Genomic DNA, 1,140 nt, shown 5'->3' with positions numbered 1-1,140 from the left:
AAAGAAAGAAAGAAAAAAAAAGAAAAAGAAAAAGAAAACAAAAGATGAAGAGAAGTTGCTCAATCAGGCTTAGCATGATAGATCACGCCTGTAATCCCAGCACTTTGGGAGGCCAAGGCAGGTGGATCACCTGAGGTCAGGAGTTTGAGATCGGTCTGGCCAACATGGTAAGACCCTGTCTCTACTCAAAATACAAAAATTAGCCAGGCTCAGTGGCACATGCCTGTCAACCCAGTTACTGGGGACACCAAAATACCAGAATCGCTTCAACCCCGGAGGTGGAGGTTGCAGTGAGTTGAATTTGCACTCCACTACACTTTAGCCTGGGTAACAGAACAAGACTCTGTCTCAAAAAAAAAAGGAAGTTGCTCAATCTGTGACCTGTGACACTATCACCGTAGGCTCAACTTTAGAGGGAGGCCATTTCAACAAGTAAAAAAAAGCAAAAATCATTAGAACCCAGAGCTCAATGGTGGACCTCACCCTTCACGTGCCTTTCTCAAGTGATCACTGGGAACTACCTAATGAAGAATGCCACTTAAGGCAAACATCATAAAATCATCTGGACCTTACAACCAGATTTGCAGAAATCAGAGCCAAAAGACCTCCCTAGGGAAAGTTGTGCTTTAGGCCTACCTTGAAGGAGAAAGTAGTCTGAGGTCGTGCGCTTCAGAGCAGCCTTTGCTTTCTCACTGCTCCAGTCCACCTCCAGGGCTTCTTTAACGGGGCAGAAGACCACCTTCTATGGAAAAAGACAGAACTGCTTAGGAATAAGATATTCTGGCTTTCAATCACAGGGCAGTCGCTCTTCATCTCAGAAAAATCTCATTATTTAATATTTGCTGATCATTAAAAGAAGCAGGGGCCATTTGATCCAAGGAATGCTTGTTGAGTACTCACTGTGTGCTTCCCTAAAGGCTGGGGATAGACAACACGTACTCCTTGCACTGAAGGAAGACAGAGCCAAGCTCCCAAAGACCTGCTTCCACTCTGGCTTTTTAACTTTGGTTGGGCCAAGGGTAGTGGCTCACGCCTGTAATCCCAGCACTTTGGGAGGCCAAGGTGGGTGGATTACCTGACGTCAGGAGTTTGAGACCAGCCTGACCAATAAGGTGAAACCCTGGTTCTTTTTTTTTTTTT

General features: G+C 45.4%; 1 protein-coding gene across 2 annotated transcripts in view; it reads right to left on the bottom strand.

Annotated features, from left to right (window-relative positions):
* SAE1 (SUMO1 activating enzyme subunit 1) overlaps positions 1-1,140 on the bottom strand; it is an 86,629-nt gene that overhangs the window by 47,045 nt on the left and 38,444 nt on the right. For both annotated transcript variants that reach the window (XM_017500398.2, XM_017500399.2), the window contains exon 6: positions 637-742. In XM_017500398.2, coding sequence (XP_017355887.1) covers positions 637-742 — 106 coding nt within the window. The remainder of the gene's footprint in view (positions 1-636; positions 743-1,140) is intronic.

The sequence above is a fragment of the Cebus imitator genome, unplaced genomic scaffold (genome assembly GCF_001604975.1).
Source record: "Cebus imitator isolate Cc_AM_T3 unplaced genomic scaffold, Cebus_imitator-1.0 Scaffold266, whole genome shotgun sequence".
Lineage (NCBI taxonomy): Eukaryota > Metazoa > Chordata > Mammalia > Primates > Cebidae > Cebus > Cebus imitator.
This window is presented reverse-complemented; position numbering and strand designations above follow the sequence as displayed.